This window comes from Podarcis gaigeae (assembly GCF_964106915.1).
Source record: "Podarcis gaigeae genome assembly, chromosome: 9".
NCBI classification, from domain to species: Eukaryota; Metazoa; Chordata; class Lepidosauria; order Squamata; family Lacertidae; genus Podarcis; species Podarcis gaigeae.
In genome coordinates, this window is record NC_139685.1 from 43,827,582 (window position 1) to 43,843,608 (window position 16,027).

At 41.4% G+C, this 16,027-nt stretch overlaps 1 protein-coding gene across 1 annotated transcript in view; it reads left to right on the forward strand.

The window, feature by feature from the left end:
- FREM3 (FRAS1 related extracellular matrix 3) overlaps positions 1 to 15,605 on the forward strand; it is an 82,844-nt gene extending 67,239 nt beyond the window's left edge. Inside the window, exons 15-24 of the mRNA XM_083755163.1 lie at positions 625 to 756; positions 1,089 to 1,420; positions 5,757 to 5,949; positions 6,367 to 6,471; positions 6,669 to 6,796; positions 7,877 to 8,011; positions 9,559 to 9,685; positions 11,772 to 11,959; positions 12,055 to 12,201; positions 12,773 to 15,605. Of these exons, the coding sequence (XP_083611289.1) occupies positions 625 to 756; positions 1,089 to 1,420; positions 5,757 to 5,949; positions 6,367 to 6,471; positions 6,669 to 6,796; positions 7,877 to 8,011; positions 9,559 to 9,685; positions 11,772 to 11,959; positions 12,055 to 12,201; positions 12,773 to 13,303 (2,018 nt within the window). The 3' untranslated portion in view covers positions 13,304 to 15,605. The remainder of the gene's footprint in view (positions 1 to 624; positions 757 to 1,088; positions 1,421 to 5,756; positions 5,950 to 6,366; positions 6,472 to 6,668; positions 6,797 to 7,876; positions 8,012 to 9,558; positions 9,686 to 11,771; positions 11,960 to 12,054; positions 12,202 to 12,772) is intronic.
- Positions 15,606 to 16,027: the final 422 nt, after the last annotated feature.

Below are 16,027 nucleotides of genomic sequence, written 5' to 3' on the forward strand. Positions count from 1 at the left end.
GTTATCATATTTTGCACTTCCACCAAGGGTTTCCTTACATCTTGCAGCTGAAACTATAAAGTAGGCAAGTTCCATAATCAAAGCAAGGAGAGCTCTGCTCTCACATGTCTGCTCTGCAACCTGCTGGAACTGGATGTTTAATCATATACGGATGAGTATATGGATCATACCTGTGGGTAGGTGGGGAGCAAGCACAGGCCCAATAATAACTTAGTTTCATCATCAGGAAGTGAAATAAAAGGGCAGTCTCAGTCCATACAGCAGTTCCTTTGAATGAGAGACCAAGATGGCGCCAATCCCAAATGGGATTGGCTTCTGTGATGCATAGTATAGCTTCTGTCTTTCCCGTGGAGGTAGAGGAAAGCTTCATCCCACACTGGTTCCTGTCCTATTGAATTGGGGGTGGTGCTGCATGGAAGAAAAAGTGGCCCTGCTGCTACTCAAGTAAACTGGGGCTGTGCCCAGTAGTGTTGGCTTCACAATCAGATCAAGAGTATATTATGTCAACCATAAAATTACATGTGTTTTTAAAGTATCAGCATTTATAAATTTGGTTCTTCCAAGGAAAGATGAAGCAGAATTACTCTCTTGTTTTTAATCAACCTTTTGCCCTTTCCCATGTAGGCTTGTGTCAGCCCCGTATACCAGGGACGGTCGGAGCAGAACCTTTCTCAGCCAGAATACGTTACACAGGTCCTGATGATCCTGACTATTCCAACCTGATCAAATTAACAGTTACAATGCCTCATATGGATGGTAAGTAGCAGACACGTGCATTTGATTAATACTGAACAACAACTGGTGCAGCACTATCTGTCATCACAATCACATGACTGGTGATTCATAGTTAAACACTTGGATTCACCATCTCAAGATGGGATGGTGACCACCAACTTAAATGGGTTTAAAAATCATGGAGATAAGGCTACCATTGGTGCTAGTTGTGATGCTATCCTGCCCCTGAATGTACCAGTTGTTAGGGAAGAACGGGAGACAGCTTTCTCCCAGCCTGTGGAATTCTCATGGTTGTCCACTGTGCAAAACAGGTTGCTTTATATGGCTTTTCTTGCATGTCCTTCTATTTTCAGGGATGCTGCCAGTTATATCAACTAGACCGTTGTCCAACTTTGAGCTGACTCTTAGCCCTGATGGCACTCGTGTAGGAAATCACAAGTGTTCAAACCTCTTGGATTATAATGAAATTGAGACAACTTACGGATTCATCACAGAGGAGACCAAGAACCCAGAAGTGATTGGAGAAACTTCACCCTACCAGTACAGCAGCGCTGTGCGATCTGCCAAGACCTTGCGTTTCTACCGTAACCTCAATCTGGAGGCCTGCCTGTGGGAGTTTAACAGCTACTATGACATGTCAGAACTGCTGACCGACTGCAGTGGCTCCATTGGCACAGATGGTCAGGTATGCTGCGCGCATGAAAAGCAAGCCTATGTAACTGAAAAGAAAATGCTAGCATTATGCCCAGTTGCATGCACTTGAGTTTGCGGCATGGGAACTTGGGAAGACAAACTATTCACCTATCTAGCCTTATTTGTCCATTTATCTACTCCGAATGGTGGTGGCTATTGTGGGTGAGGTCTTTTACATCCCTCACTGCCTGACTCATTCAAATGGGCGGGCTCTGCCACTGAGCACGTCTCTATGGAAGCCATGGGGCGATAATTGAGTTTTATATGGCAGCTGAAGGGTATCTTGGCATCTGCTCCATGACTGTGCTTAACGGGTTTGTGGAAGTAGGATTTAGTTTCCTTTCTTCTGTTTTGCTTTTCTGTGCAATACTTGATGCATTTCCAGTACTACCCGTGTTGTTCTTAATGGTCCATATCTTATAACAGGTTGAGTTTAAACACCAAATAGCGACTCTACCGTTGGAAATTAATTTGCTTGGCAAAATGTCGTCATTGAGGATTTCTTAAGACATCTCTGTGGCACACTGAAATAGTCAGGGGGATGGGGCTGCACAAGATTGAAAATCAAGGCTTCTTGAAAAAATACTTTTCTTAGTGTTCCTAAGACTCCGGTGCCCTAAGAAACTACATTTCCCAAGGAATCTGGTTTCTGGAGCACAGCTGTGTCAGGTATAATGAAGCCCCCTGGTGCCGGTATTTGGCATCTCCACTGCCAGGTCAGTTTGGGTGAAAGTGGAGGCTGGTGCCAAGCTCATAATGATCCACGCCAAGATTTCAGAGGAGCTTTGGCCTGCTCTTCCCTGGCAAACACAGAAGCCTAAGATGTTACATTTTGAACCTTGTACTTCCATGCCACTCCGTTGGTGGCTGCAAGCTTCCTTGTTTATCTGTCCTATTAAACCACTCTCTACTGTTAGCTACAGGTCAGTGCGCTGGAACCCACCCAGGTTAATACAGAGCTTGCTAAATCTGAATTGCCTTTAGCACTTAACTCTGATCCTGGTTATATAGGCACACTTACTGAGTGCATATACTTGTTACGGTACCTTCAGATTAGGTACAACATGACAGCCTGGCTGAAAACTGGTACAAACAGCTACCTGCTTGTGGTAGCTGCGTCTGGTTTTGTTTTTTTAGCTTGCACCTGTGCCAGCTGTGCTTTCTTACGCCAAACAGGTTTCGTTCTCATTTATCCAGAGCAGAGCCTGCCATGAACACATGAAGCTAACTTATATTGAGTTCATCATTGACCCATCCATCTCTAACTAGCTGCAGCGTTCTGGTGCATCATATGGAGATCTTTTCCAACCCTTCTAGCTAAAATATTTGAAATCTGGAGACAGAGACAGGTCCAGGATTTATTTACTGGGGGAAGAGGGCGGAAGTTGGAGCTTTCTGGGATTTTTGCATGCAGATAATGTGCATGGCCATTGAGCTACGGCCCCTCCCTGATTTGCCAATTATCACAGACCTCCTTTACAGGAATAGTGGCCCAATGTAGGTTTTGCTTCTTCCACACAAGTCTAACATTCCCATTTGCTGGGCTCCAAGAAACTGCCACAAACAGCATGGCAGTCATGTGTAGTGACTCTCAAATATTTTGCATGACCTGATTAGAAACACTATTTGATTTATGACGAACACTGCTCACCTCAGTAACCAAGATGGATGTGGCATGGGAGCTCACTGCATAAACAGCACTGCAGTGACATGGACATCGCAGTCACTTGCTGGGCAGGCAAGAGTGAGGTCTGGCACACAGTGTGCTCCTGATGAGGGAATGGTATACTGATTTGCACTAATACAGACACAGTCTTCTAGAGAGCCCTCATGTGAAAACTAATGAATGATTGATCTCATCTGTCTTTAAGCTGACTTATTCCCAACTTAAATCCTTACAACATTCCCTTGATTAGTAAAAGCTGCTGACGGGTAACTCAGCATCTTGTATTGAAACCAACTATTATTGTAAAACTGTAAGGAAAGCAAAATGAAGAGTGTCAAAAACTCGCTTGTGCGGTCATGTTGGCTCATACCACACACAAAGGTTTCTAATGGTTTCCCTGCCCCTTCTTTAAAATTCATGACAGTTGTAGCAAAATAGTTCTGTATGTAGTTCAGCTGTTGGTTGTTTCCAAATGCATATGCTCCCCTGTTAGTCACCTCTGCCCAGCCACCCCCATCTGGACTCTGCTCATTAACTCAGCCTCCCTCCTCTAGCAGCACCTCTAGAGAACACACACAAGGGTTTAGCATCTTGTAGCTTGAAGCTGCCTAGCAACAAGGCTTGGACTTTCACAAAGGATTCCCAGACTCAGAGGCAGGCACGTTCTATTTCATATGCAATTAAGTTAATCAGTAGGACCATAACATGATGCTCGTTAGTGAGCATACATGATCATCTTTTAAACTCTGTGGCACTAGAAGTTGCATGTGTACATTGGATCTTTGTGTGAAGGACATAAACCTTTTCACCACATGATAAGCCCTTGTCCCTTGGATTTCAAAAGCCCCTTTGCCATAAAATACATGTGGAGCCACTTTCAGAGAGAGAAGCAAAGATTTCCATTTATGTGCTGCTTAAAAGGTAAAGGGTAAAGGGACCCCTAGCCATTAGGTCCAGTCATGGCCGACTCTGGGGTTGCGGCGCTCATCTCGCTTTATTGGCCAAGGGAGCCGGCATACAACTTCCAGGTCATGTGGCCAGCATGACTAAGCCGCTTCTGGTGAACCAGAGCAGTGCATGGAAACGCCGTTTACCTTCCCGCCGGAGCGGTACCTATTTATCTACTTGCACGTGCTTTCGAACTGCTAGGTTGGCAGGTGCAGGGACCGAGCAACGGGAGCTCACCCTGTCACGGGGATTCGAATCGCCGACCTTCCGATCGGCAGGTCCTAGGCTCTGTGGTTTAACCCCCAGCGCCGCCTGCGTCTCTTATGTGCTGCTTACACACAAGTAAAAGATCCCTGTGCTGACAGCACACTCATTGCAGTAAGTGTATCACTGCAACCTGGGATTTTATCTTGCAAGTTCAAGGAAGATGAAATATGACATTGTAGTGAATGGGTTAACATTATTTATTTATTCATTCATTATTTTATTTATAGTAGTCATAGCACAACAAGAAGAAAAACATAACAATAAAAGAAAATAACTGTTCAGTCATTAAAAGCAGCAGCAGCAGTATTGTTTCAACTAAATTTTACTCAGAGTGCACCTTTTGAAATGAATGGACCTTGCTCAGTTTGGTTTACTCTGAGTAAAACTTGGTTGAAGCAGTCATGCAGGTGGGAACCCTGGCCTGTTGGTCCATGGAGGCTTAAAGATGTCTTCCACCTGTCAGGAGACACCACTCTTAACACCATTGTGCATGCAGTAAGCATGTATATATATACATGGCATAATGGGCTAGACAAGAGCATCTTGAATTTTTTGTTGATGATAATTAAAATAAAATTAGGATCATTTACTTGCCATATCAAGGTTGGGAAATCTTTGGCTGCCCAGATGTTATTGGACTCCAACTCCCATGGTATGATAGAAGTTGGGAATCCAGCATAATCGATAGGGCAAGTCAGTAAAGATTTGAGTTGCATTTTAATTTTGATCAAAGGCTGAGGGACTGCTTTCATTTTTGAGTGTTTCTTATTGTTTGGATTCTGAGCAAGTCATAGCATGTATTTATTAATGTCTGGACTTTTGACTGGCCCATTTCTTAACTGCCATGTGATTTGTTATCAGTGCTGAAAGTTAAGTAAAGGGGAAATGGGAAGCAAGCTTCAGTTTTAACTTCCCCAAACTATCTGCATTGTTGTTTCTTTAAATGACCATTTCACTGAACAAGAGCTTAATCATTACCCATTCACTTCCAGAAAGTTGGACCGGAATGCACTGGAGGTCACAAACAATTGTGAGACTGTTAGTATCAACTTAATCCTATAATAGGGACTTAGCTGTAACTCCAGATTACACTTTGGGATGACTGTCAAGTCAATTCCAGGGTGTTTGTGTTCTTTGCCAGGGTTGCATCTCAGAAGCCAGCAAGAGTGTTTGCCTGTCTGCCTGCCGGCTTGGATTTGATCCGTGCTTCGTTCTCTCACACTTCAACACAAGCTGCAATTCATTCATAAATCATCAAAGTGGATTTCTAATCAAAGCCAGTGAAGTTTGTTCAGGAGCCAACATGTACACACTCAACATCTGTCAAACTCAGCAACTCAGGACGGAATGAGGATGAGACTTAATACCATTCCCAGAATGGTTGTGAAATTGACTTCTCAGGATGCAATCTGAACAAAGCATAACCAAATACTATGGTGTTTTGCAGGTGTTAAATCTGGTCCAGTCGTATGTGACTCTGCGAGTGCCCCTGTATGTCTCCTACGTCTTCCATTCCCCGGCTGCTGTTGGAGGCTGGCAGCACTTTGACTTGCAGTCTGAGCTCAAGCTCACCTTTGTGTATGATACTGCCATTCTTTGGAAGGACGGCATAGGAAGCCCACCAGAAGCTGAGCTCCAAGGTGATTTTGTTCAGTTCTTATTTAATTGAAGCATTTTTATCTACTTTTCAGCTGAAATAGGGTTTCCAGAATGGCTCACAAAGACAAATAATGGCAGCCCCTGCCCCTGGGTTTACAATGTTGAGTACATTTTACTTTTTATTATTATTACAAATAATTTATTCGTCACCTTCAACACTCTCTGTGTGCTCCTCCAAAATTGTACCAGTATATTGTTTTGGCGGGGAAACATGAAAATTTTGTCCAGAGGAGATTGGTACCCCATGTTTGCAAATAGAGTTATTCCACTGAAATCAAACAATCTGAAAATCACAGTAAACTGGGATGTATGTAGCACCTGATATTCTCAAATGCTACAAGTGGCAAAGCTTTAATACCTTTTTGTATATAGTAATGACAATGGTTGTTTGAATTTAGGCTCCCTCTACCCAACCAGCATGCAGATCAATGATGAGGGGCGGCTTGTTGTCTACTTCAGGACTGAGATTCGATTCAGAGGGCAATTTGTGATGTCCCACCCAGGTAAGATTAGTTTTTTGCTTTCTACCTTAGGTATGCAATGCATCTTAAATTCTCCTTATTCTTTTTGGTGGAGATTTTGTTTTGCTTTTTGTGATCAAAGAGAAGTGAAATATTTCTTTTCAGAGATCATAAGAAGCCCTTGTGTGCTGGATGGCAACATTCATTCCATTATAAAAACGTGTCCTTTTCCTTGACAGGTACTTCTTTGTCATCAATGGTGATGTCTGCTGATCACCCTGGCCTCACATTTACACTCAGCCTTTCTCAAAGTGAACAAACCTTCCACCAGCCTATGCAGCAATGGAAATTTGTCTCAGATTTTGCTGTAAGTGCCAACAATGCAGTTTTCTGTGGTACCTTTTGAGGGGGGTGGGGAGGCTTGTGGCTGTTACATAATACATTGTTCTCACAACTCTATGATTGGTTAAGCTGATAGATTGTGTGTTCTCCAAAACCAACACATCTGCGTATTTTGTCCAGCATTTTGCTACCCAGCAAGCTTCATGTCTGAATACATGGATGAACATCACTTCTCCAAATTCAACACCATTACAGTGTCCCCTGCTGGGCACAAACTATGGAGAAAGTTATGCCCAATTCACATAGTGCCTCTTGGAATCTGAAATTTAATTTTTTCTCAATTCCAAAAAAAAATAATCATCAGTACTTTTTATTCTTTATTAACTGAACTGGTGTTTTCTTAACTTTTGAATTCAATGTTTATCATATAGACTTACTGTAGTTCTTTTATTTTCAGATTTTTGGGGTATGGGGTCCTTTGCTTTGTATGTATTTGGGTTTTTTTATGTTGTAAGCTACTTTGGGCTTCCTTTTAGGGGAGAAAAGCAAAATGCAAATAGATGATGAGATAGTGGAAGATTTATATACCAAAGATATGTCAGCCTCAACATTGGTTTTGAATGAGAACTTCAGTCACCTGTGATTCTTACTGCTAGAAGGAAAGCCATAATGGTTTCACCTTAATTAAAATATAAAATACCTGTCAGCTCTGGATGCAGACAGAAATGAACACCAATCTTTTAAGCCCTTTCTTGAATCCTAAGCATATCCAGCCCTAAATATGTTTGCTCAGAAGTACATCCCATTGAGTTCAGTGGAGTTGCACGTTAGGACTGTAGGAAGACAAGAAGAGTTGCATGATGTGGGTGGGTGTCAGAATCAGTAAGTAGAAACAGCTGATGCTCTGCTCAGAAGCAGCCACCATGATTCTTAAAAAGTAGATGCCCAAAACAGATGAATTTAAACAGCCAAGTGAAGCAGTATTATGCCAAAGAGACCATTGACAAATGTAGTATCTTTTTGTTTGTGTGTGTGTGTGCATGTATTAAACTAAAACACTTTTAAACAAAAACTTCATATTCTGATCTTGCACCCCTTATTGTAGGTACGTGACTATTCGGGTACTTACACTGTGAAACTTATCCCCTGTATTGCTGCACCCAGCCAAGAATATACCCAGCCTGTCATTTGTAGCCCCCGGGAGCCAATCACCTTTGATCTAGATATCAGGTTCCAGCAGGTAAAACCTCTCTTGTGTTTAATGCTCTCAACAAAGTATTTTGACTGCATTTATCTGGCACATCATGCACACTCCCTTGGCAATTAAATTGAACTAAATTGTTTACTTGTGCAGCTCATCAGTAGTAGAGTCGGTACATGTTTTACATACTGTATTTTTTATTTTCCACTGACTTAGAAGAGCTGGTCCTGAATATTTAAAAATCCACCTACTTGGGGTGAAGAGTGGGGAGCAGAATTAATGTTTAAATTTACAGATGTTTAAAGTGGGCTGTATCCAGTGGTGACTTTGAGCTAGCCAAAGAGCCAAACAAGAGACCCCATTTTGCCATGGTTCTTGCACTAAGCTGTTATTGGATACAACCAGTCTTCTTTGCCACTGACTGTAGTGCTAAACTTGGGTGTGGAATTTGATGTCCCACTTGAAAATCACAGCCCTGTGCCAAGTTATTTTTCCTCTCTCCCCATAATTTAGGCACACTTATCTGCGTGCTATGTTTCCCTGTATCTTCTCCATATCACTTGGCTGGGAAGGATTGCGGATGGTTACAGAGAAAGAGTAGAGCTCATTTGACATGCCCACCACTTTGGGCAGCAGCTCCATGTCCCTTTCCACTCTTGAAGTAGAAGAGAGGGCACTTCAGTATAGAGCTAGTAGCTAGCACAAGAGGGCTGCATTGTAGTAACTGATTTGGACTGTACCACTGATGGTGTCCTGCTGGTCCTTGGTCTCTCATTTTTAACCAGCTGCATTGAGCATCAAAACTAGCACAGTCCTTTAGTGGTTTGTGAGCGTTTGGCCCAAAATTCTTCTCCTAGAAGTGCTATAAGATGGGAGGGATCAGTCAAGATTTAAAAGCTATACTGAGCCTAATGAATGGGAAGAAGAGGGGCATAATTCATTAGTAGTGGTTTGTATGCAGAAGGCCCCAGGATCAATGCCCAAATCACCAGTTAAAGGAATCAAGTAAGGAAGTGATGGGAAGGATCTTAGCCTGAGTCTTCAGAAGCTACTGCTGTTCAGCATCGATAATACAAGCCTAGGTGGACCACTGGTCTCCCCCATATGGTTGTCTTCAAGACTTCTGCTCTATTTATGAATAAAACTTTCTGATGAAAGTGTGTTTCTTCTAATAAATGGGTTAATGGATTCAATCTGCTTGCACAGACTCTGCTTTTGTGCAAAGAGGTTGTGGTTGTTGTTATTTTCATTTCTATACCGCTTTATATTTTTAAGAAGAAAAATCTCAAAGTGGTTTATGCCTACATTAACACATCAGATAAAACAACCCAGAATAAAACATTACCAAATAAGTTCAAGTATACAGTCAAAACAACATAATTAACAGGAAACTAAAATATTATCTTAAATATTTCATAAGAAAAAATACTAAAGAAAGTTAAATATAAAATACACATTTAAATTAGCTGTTTTAAATTTGAAGTGCTAAAGCAAGCAAGCTGATGTTGAGCAAGCATCAGAAAGAACTGAAATTGAGAAACTAATACCTGAGTTTCAAAACAGTGATTCTTTTTCTTTTTATATAGGTCAGTGACCCGGTAGCAGCTGAATTCAGTCTAAACACCCAAATGTTCCTGTTGTCAAAGAAGGACCTTTGGCTATCTGATGGCTCCATGGGATTTGGAGAAGGAACAGATGTTGCATTCACAGAAGGCAAAAAAATAGTTTTACTCTTTACTTATAGATGCTGGCATGCTACTTTTAGCATCCTGTTAGGATCAATTAATGTTCTTTCTTCTTAATATTATTCCCCACCTTTGACTAATGCTATGATTTCATAGTTGAGAACGTGAAAAGGGAATAGAAAAAGGAGGTGTATTTTGAAGGAATAAGATGCTTTAATAAAAGTTACCAGGAAAAATAACTCTGATTAGGCTTCAAGAGTGTTTTAAAGGGTGGCTGTATTTAAGAACAATTTCTTGAGTTTGAAAGTTCTTGAACAAAGTGTCCTGAATGAAATTGCTATTAGAAAGTAGGATTCATACTGTTCACAATGTGTTGCATACTCAAACTGCTGCTAGGAAAGCAAAACCATCTGTTTGATGGTTAACATCAATTAACATCTATTATGCAGAACCCCCTGGGCTTGTGTGGTTGGATATGGGTTGCCCCCTAGTGAGGAAAAGTGGGGTTGCACTCAACATGTCTTGACAAGATGGTTGTATCTCTGAGAAATGCAAAGAGAACGCTTAACTAGGATTGATGTGAAGTCATTTAGCAAGATAAGTTTGTGCAAATTCACTTTAACATTAGTCAGCACAGTAAGTGAAAGCCTGATTCTACCATCCTGATTGCAAAGTTACTTTGCTAACCAAGTAAGGTTAGCACCATTGTGTACATCATGCAAATTGAGCACAATTGCTTTACAGTGGTACCTCAGGTTACATATGCTTCAGGTTACATCCGCTAACCCAGAAATAATACCTCGGGTTAAGAACTTTGCTTCAGGATGAGAACAGAAATTGTGCTCCGGCGGCGCAGCGGCAGCGGAAGGCCCCATTAGCTAAAGTGGTGTCTCAGGTTAAGAACAGTTTCAGGTTAAAAATGGACCTCCAGAACAAATTAAGTACGTAACCAGAGGTACCACTGTATTATGGACAATTTTATTCTGCTTGACATGGGGGCAAGAAGTAGTCCCTTGAAGCACCACTTCCTTTTCTGCTCTGGTTTCTTTTTAGCAGACATTACTTGCACATTTTAAAGTCCAACTTTGCTGACAAGAAGCCTAAAAGTTTGCATATATACAAAATAAGAGATTCTCAGAATGCTTAATTCTGCACATTTCAAATTCTGTGCAAGAGCAATATTTTGGTGAAGTTATGAGATGCAAATGGTCCACTTAACAACTGGGGGTGGGGTGCAGGGGAGAGGTTATGAAAAGAATGTATTCAAACATTCTCACTACTAAAAAAAGAGGCCACAAACTTTGGTATCAGAAATGCAGTGGTTTCAGCTGGATACTTACAGCACCAACAGAGACTTAAGGGTTCCTGGTTTCTGACCTCAGTGACCCATGCTTTCTAGACAAGGTGTGAGGAACCTTTGGCCCTTCAGATGTTGCTGAACGTCAGCTCCCAACAACCCCAGCAAGCATAGACAATAGTCAGAGGTGGTAGAAGTTGCAGTTCAGCAACATCTGAAGGGCCAAAGGTTCATAACTTGCAGCTAGTTCAAAATACTGTGGCTCACCTGCTAATGCAAGTCACATTAATAGAGCCTACCTTGCAACAACTTCATTGGCGTCTGGTATGTTTTGGCCTTTTAAAAAATGGAGCGGAGGACCTAGATCTCTGTTGGATTGCCTTCCCCTTTATCAGTTCACATTTTCGTCTGAGACTTCTCTCCAGGTACTTCTGCTTTCTGAAGTGCAGCAGATGGTGACATGCAAAAGAGTCCTCACCTCTGGAATGCTTTCCCAGAGATGTTCACAGGGTGCCTGTCTTAGGCATCAGGGAAAAATACCCCCCCCCAAAAAAAAACTTTAAGAAATATAGAGATCTTTGGAGCATTAAAGGTGTTTATGCTGTGTTTTGGGATACCGGGCTTTATTTAAGTAGTACACATTTTATTTTATTGTATGTTTTTAATTACATTTATTGTAACAAAAATAATTGATGTTAATTATTTCTATATTGTATATTATTAGTCTTCTATTGTCTGCCCTATGGGGTCTGATTGCATTTGAAGGTAAGGGGTATCAATGGTATTCCTAAATAACTTTTTCTAAAAATATTTCTAGGCTCTGAAATCTATGGTCGTGTCATGGTGGATCCTGTCCAGAATTTAGGAGATTCTTTCATCTGTAACATCGAGAAGGTGTTTTTGTGCACTGGGGCTGACGGGTATGTCCCCAAGTACAGTCCAGATAACAAAGAATATGGTTGCCTAGCAGACTCCCCTTCCCTCTTATACAGATTCAAGATTCTGGTATGTACCATGGTACACTACAGCACAGTCCTAATACAACAAGTTTGAAATCCTGAATGTAATAATGTACCAGTGTTGGTTTCTTTGTCTTCTAGGATAAAGCTCAGCCTGATACCCAGGCAAAAGTGTTTGGAAATATGGCCTTCAATGCAAAACTCGCTGTTGATCACATAGATGGTTATCCTTTGGTAAAGCAGCCAGGGTCTGATGGATTCAGCATGTTGTCGACTCCGCTATTCCAGGTAACCTCTGAGAGCAATATTGTTCCAGAACCTTTGTATGTTGGAAACCAGCTTCCTAACTAGCAAGGTATTTTTCAAAACTCCTGCAGTTTTTCGAAATGCAGCCTTATGCATGAGTGATTTTTTTAAAAAAGTGTTCTGGGAATTTTGTCAAAAATGTTTTTTGCTTTCTTTGTCATATAAATTTACAATCAAAGAATTTTGGGCACCATCAATCCAAACTTATTTATGATGAAATCTTTTTTCATGTCAGTAGAACTAAATAAATAAAACAGTTAAATGTTATTGATCAAGGGATGCATAATCCTCGCCTTCAAATACCTCCTGGAATAGATTGTAAACATTCCATCTTAAATCAAGGGACTGTATACAAAACATGTTTTATGTTTGCATACTGTGTTGTTAAAGTCTGCCCCCCTCCCATGCAAAATAGCATTGTCATGTTATTTTTATGTCAGGAGCAGTACTTTGGGTGACAGTCATATTTGGAATCTTGAGCCCCAGAGAGATTAGGAGGCATTTAGCAACTTAATTTTGCTTAAAGCTGTCATGTGTGTTTTTAATTTAACAGGTAGCAGCAGGTCGAGAATGGTACATCCACACTATCTACATGGTTCGGTCCCGTGAGAATGCCCACAGAGGCCTTGGAAAGAGAAGTGTCGAGTACCATCACTTTTTATCTTCAGCCAGTGGAATCCCAGGCGCTACACATTCTGGTCGCAGTCGGAGAGCCATCTTGGATGCTCCTACGCTTGCGCAAGATATCAGTGCAGATAAGAATAGAGGCACCAACATCCAGCACATAGCTCTTGACCGATCTAACAAAATTGTTATTGAGCAGAAAGATTGGTCCCCGCCAGGTAATCCGTATGAGAAGCCGGTCTTGGAAATTACTGGAAGCGACATGGAAGACAGGATTGTACCTATTGTCGGAGGTGCAGCTGGGCTGCTGCTTCTGATCAGCACAGTTTTGATTATCATCTTCCTACTGAAGAGAAAGGGACGTTCTACTAATGGGAAAGCAAATTCCTGCACTGGCTATTCCAGCAGTAATGAAACTGTGACCACGCGGCACAGCAGCAGTGATAGCTCTGAAGTCTAAATCACATCACAAAGGTGAGGGTTGTCGTTTGAAGATACTTCATTTCATCATAAAAACTGGTGTTGGGGGGCTGTGTTTGCACAGACTTGGGAGCTGCCGTGTTGGTGCTAGGTTGTGTGAGATTCCAGCATACAGAAAGTGTAGCAAACAAGATGAAGTGTGTAGAAGTGTGAGTGCTTTATTTATAACTTAACTTCCTCCCCACCTACCCAGGAAAACAGGATGGATTCCTGGAATAAACTTAGCTTTCCCCCTTTCTTCTTCAAATGGTGCTAAAAAAGATAAATCATCAGCTAGCAGCTATTAATGTGCCTTACCTACCATCATGAAAGCCTGGTGCTCCTCAAAGGGATATTGATTTCCTTTTTGTTTAACTTGTATGATGTCTACTTATACCCGTCTTGTATATGGAAAGGGGTGGTGTGAGGGAGAATGAGAGAAGGGGTCAGATTTTAATGAGATAGGGTAGAAGAAAAGTATCTGTAATTAAATTTCAGAGCAAAATTGTACTGTCCAAGTGGCTGAGAGATACACTGGAAAAAATGGAAAGCTAACTTAAAGAGTATTTCCCAAATGGTATTACAAACACACTTTAATACAAGACGCTAAAGCTGACGCGTCCTTAGTATTTTATCATGCCTTTTACAATAACCCTAAATCATTACTAGATGGCCCTTCCTTTTGTCCGCCTGCAGTTAGTAAAATGTCCATTAGTTTGGCAAATTTTGTAAGATATTGTGAATAACCTAAGACATTTATATCCTATAATTTGTTGTCAGATTCACTGAGCAAAAGAACTAATCCAGCTATGTAATCTCTAAACCATCAAATGCAGCCACTGCAGTAAAGGAACTTGGAATCATTACCACCAAATGTTTTGGTAGAGGGTTGTGCGAAGCATGCTTTCTAATGCTGTAACGGTGGTACGAGGAAGCTAGACTGCATGGTTTCTTATTTGTGTGAAGCAGCACCATGTGGTTCAGGCTGTTCTGTTCCATGTCAGGTAACCCTTTACCTTTGCCCACATTTTTGAAACAATATTTGGCACTGGTCAGCATCTGACAGACTCAAATTGCTGTAAGATGAAGACAGTCACGTCCATGACAACTTAAATACAGCAACCATCTCAGTTTGCCAGTAAGTATATATAACACTAAAAAAATGTAGTTAAAGATTCATTTATTCTACATGCAGCTTTTGTAAATTTCATGTATTCTGCTGAGCATTGCCTACGGCTAAGATGGGTTTAGACAAGGTCTGTTCACAGAAAATTCAAATATGCATGTTTACTCAAAAGCAAGTCATAATTTTTATGAGACATGTTCACTAAGTTTTATTTTGCTTAATCGGTCTGATTTTTTTAACAGCTAAGTGGTGGTGCCTATTTTAGAAGTATTTGCTTTTTCATTCAGGAGGTACTTTGTGCCCCAATACTTGTATCACAAACGAAACATACATATATGCAATTAATTAAAAATTCCTTATTGACTTTAAACCCCCCTCAAAGCACATAACTGTAAATAGTGTTGTTAAGAAAAAACCTAAGTGATGAAACTGAACTGGGAAAGCTGTCAATTGATAAATCTGCCTTCTACAAACTAGAGAGCATATACAATATGGTAGGGCTACAGGCTAGCCCTCCAAACATGGAAATTGAGTTTTACTATGGCAGCTGACCTCAGATACTTTATTTAGCCACTGTGGCCCAGTAGACTGCAGCAACCTTTGACAAAGGAGAACAGTTACTATGTGTTTAAAAGCCCGCAATCCTATACCTGTTTATGTAAGATATAAACCCCATTGAACTCAGGACTTACAGTGCAATTCTCTAAGCTTGCTTGGAAGTAATTGATGCTATGCATTTTAAACTAAGGTAGAGGGGCTCCTCCTCCTGCCTACCTGGGACCTGTTTTTTCCAGAGTGCAAGGGAGGGCAAAGCAAATTAATCCAGCAAGTCCCACCAACCCAGTCTCAGGATGCTGAAGCAGATGTTCCAACAATACAAAGTTACTGAAAGGGTCTAAAATGCAAGTATTCCTTCATTACCTCACCTTCTGTGTGACCTGTTACTGCTGTTTATGGAATCAGAGATATAAGCATTAAAACATACATTTGACACTGTTGTATATTTCTGCAATATGCTTATGCTACTTGTTTTCCAGATATGAGCAAAGCCGGTTCAGGCAAGCACTGAAACATTATCATTGAATTGTCCTGTCGCTTATACGTTCTTATAATTGTGACCTTACACTTTGCATTGTGAAATTGCCAAAACGTTTTATAAAGGTTTTTTTCTTTCATACTTTTTTGTGTGAATTACTTGTCTCCTTACTATTCTTACGCTGTATTACCCCTGAAAATTAAGCTTGTCAGTTCAAACTACTGTATTTTTCGCCCTATAGGGCGCACATAGTTTTTTTTTTGGGGGGGGGAGGGGGAATAAAGAATTTTTAAAAACCCAGGCGCGGGGCTGGGGCGGAGGAAGCCCGAGCTTCCCCTGACCCCATCCCCCAGAGCAGGCTGCTATCCGCAAGCTTTGGGAGTCTCCCCAGGCTTGCAGATAGTAGCCCGGGGCTCGCTCCGCTGCGCTCCCCGGGTTTCAGGCTGCTGTCTGCAAGCCTTGGGAGCCCGGTGGGAAGTCGCGCCAGGCTCCCAAGGCTTGCGGAGAGCTTCCTGAAGCCTGGAGAGCGAGAGGGGTTGGTGTGCACCAACCCCTCTTGCTCT